Consider the following 1826-nt stretch of genomic DNA (forward strand, 5'->3'; position numbering starts at 1 on the left):
AGAATGAATGTAAAACTAATGTTCTCCCATGTAAACTATCACATAATTCACAATAAAACATTAAAAAAAAAAAAAAAAAAGGCAGTATGAAAAAAAAAAAGAGAATCCAGAAGATGAAAATTAACACATTTTTTTCAGGATCTGGCTTGATCCTTTCATGTTCTGCACTGTAGTTATTTGGGAACAACTTTCTTTCTTCCTTTTTCACAAATATGTATTGATAAGATAATTTACTTTTAACTCTATTTAACTAACTGGCCCTGTTGTAAAGCATCAATGCTTTGGGAAGTTGGAAATTCATCACTTTTTTTAAAAGATAGACAGAAGGTAAATTCAACCTCCTGAGATTAACATGAGCCCTAAATAAAGACACTTTGGTTCACAGTCTAATTTTTCTAAAATATTCTGTTAAGTATAGAACATTCTAACAGCACCAAAGGGATTTGTGGATCAGTTTTGCCTCCAACTTTATAATGATAAATAATCTATTTCACAAATAATTAATTCTAAAATATACTTATTTACAACCAACCATTAACAATTCAGTGTAATTTTGTCAGATTATCATTCTGCAGAATGAAGTTTCATAATAGGATGACCACTCAGGAATAGAAAACAACCTGGATGCTTTCCTGTAGAAAAAGTGTGAACCTGGATTCATTCAATTAGAGACAACATCTTTGCTCTCTACATATTGATAAAGTGGGAAATGACAAATGGACAGGATTATATATTATAGCATAATTGATAAAAGCAGAATATTGGAAACTAGTCAAATGTCATTCAATATGATAAGGGCTATATAAATTATACTATACCCACACAGTAATACACTACATAGATGCTAGAAAAGGAATAAGTAAGCACTATGTTGATATGGAAAGATCTCTAAGTTATAATTTTAAAGGAGAGAGATTTCACTACAATTTTTTCCTGTTGGTTTTGAATCACGTAAATCTATTACTATCAGTCTTTATTTAAAGAGAGAAATCCCAGCATTTTTAGGGTTTTTAAAATTTTTTCCATATGTTTTGGGATTGGTAAAACAAGATAAAAAAATGACAAGATGTTAGTTATAAATACCCATGCTCTGGTTTTCTTCATCTTGGTCAATGAAAACGTGATCCATCACAAAACTGAGGAGTTCAGACTGTAGTCCAGTATCTGGATTGAATACCAAAGGCTGAAGGCCCTCCCTGCCACCTGTCATTAACTGGTGGCTAAAAATCATCAAAAGGTCACAGAGCAACATGAAAGCCTAGAACACAAAAAAGAATTAATCAGTAAAACATTACATAAACAGAGCTACAACTACAAGTCAATGTTAATGAAAATATCCTAAACAATAGTAGTACCATGCAGAAACTGTGGTGCTTTAAACTTCAGTTTCTTAGTTTTAATCTCTAAACTTAATAAAATGATTCATTTGCCCTTCATTAAAACTAGAATATTTAATACCTTTCAAAAAATATCTCATATTCTAAAGAATGATGTATGCACAATCTTGGAACTACAGGGCTCTGGGATACAGAGATTGTCTCATGACTGGAGTGGGGAAAAGGGGGGGATAATGTTAAGATGCTCAGCAGTCGTTTGAATCTTGGTTTTCCTTGCATTATAATATAAAATAGACACCGGAGGGGGAGAGAAAGGAATAGTCAAAAACATCTCCATAGAAAGCTTGTAAGTCCGTCTTCTGCCTATAACTGATTGGAATACCTAAAATGGGGCTACAAAGTACCCAGGGAATGAGGCTTCCTGCGGAGCCTCTGCAATACATAAGACTATAGGTAGAAGCCTGAACCACATCCAGATCTCCAGAGATG

The 1826-nt window shown here is 33.0% G+C and overlaps 1 protein-coding gene across 2 annotated transcripts in view; it reads right to left on the reverse strand.

The window, feature by feature from the left end:
* Positions 1-1826, reverse strand: part of STAG1 (stromal antigen 1) — a 469676-nt gene that overhangs the window by 52059 nt on the left and 415791 nt on the right. For both annotated transcript variants that reach the window (XM_006846604.1, XM_006846603.1), the window contains exon 23: positions 1084-1258. In XM_006846604.1, the coding sequence (XP_006846667.1) occupies positions 1084-1258 (175 nt within the window). The remainder of the gene's footprint in view (positions 1-1083; positions 1259-1826) is intronic.

The sequence above is a fragment of the Chrysochloris asiatica genome, unplaced genomic scaffold (genome assembly GCF_000296735.1).
Source record: "Chrysochloris asiatica unplaced genomic scaffold, ChrAsi1.0 scaffold00028, whole genome shotgun sequence".
Classification (NCBI taxonomy): domain Eukaryota; kingdom Metazoa; phylum Chordata; class Mammalia; order Afrosoricida; family Chrysochloridae; genus Chrysochloris; species Chrysochloris asiatica.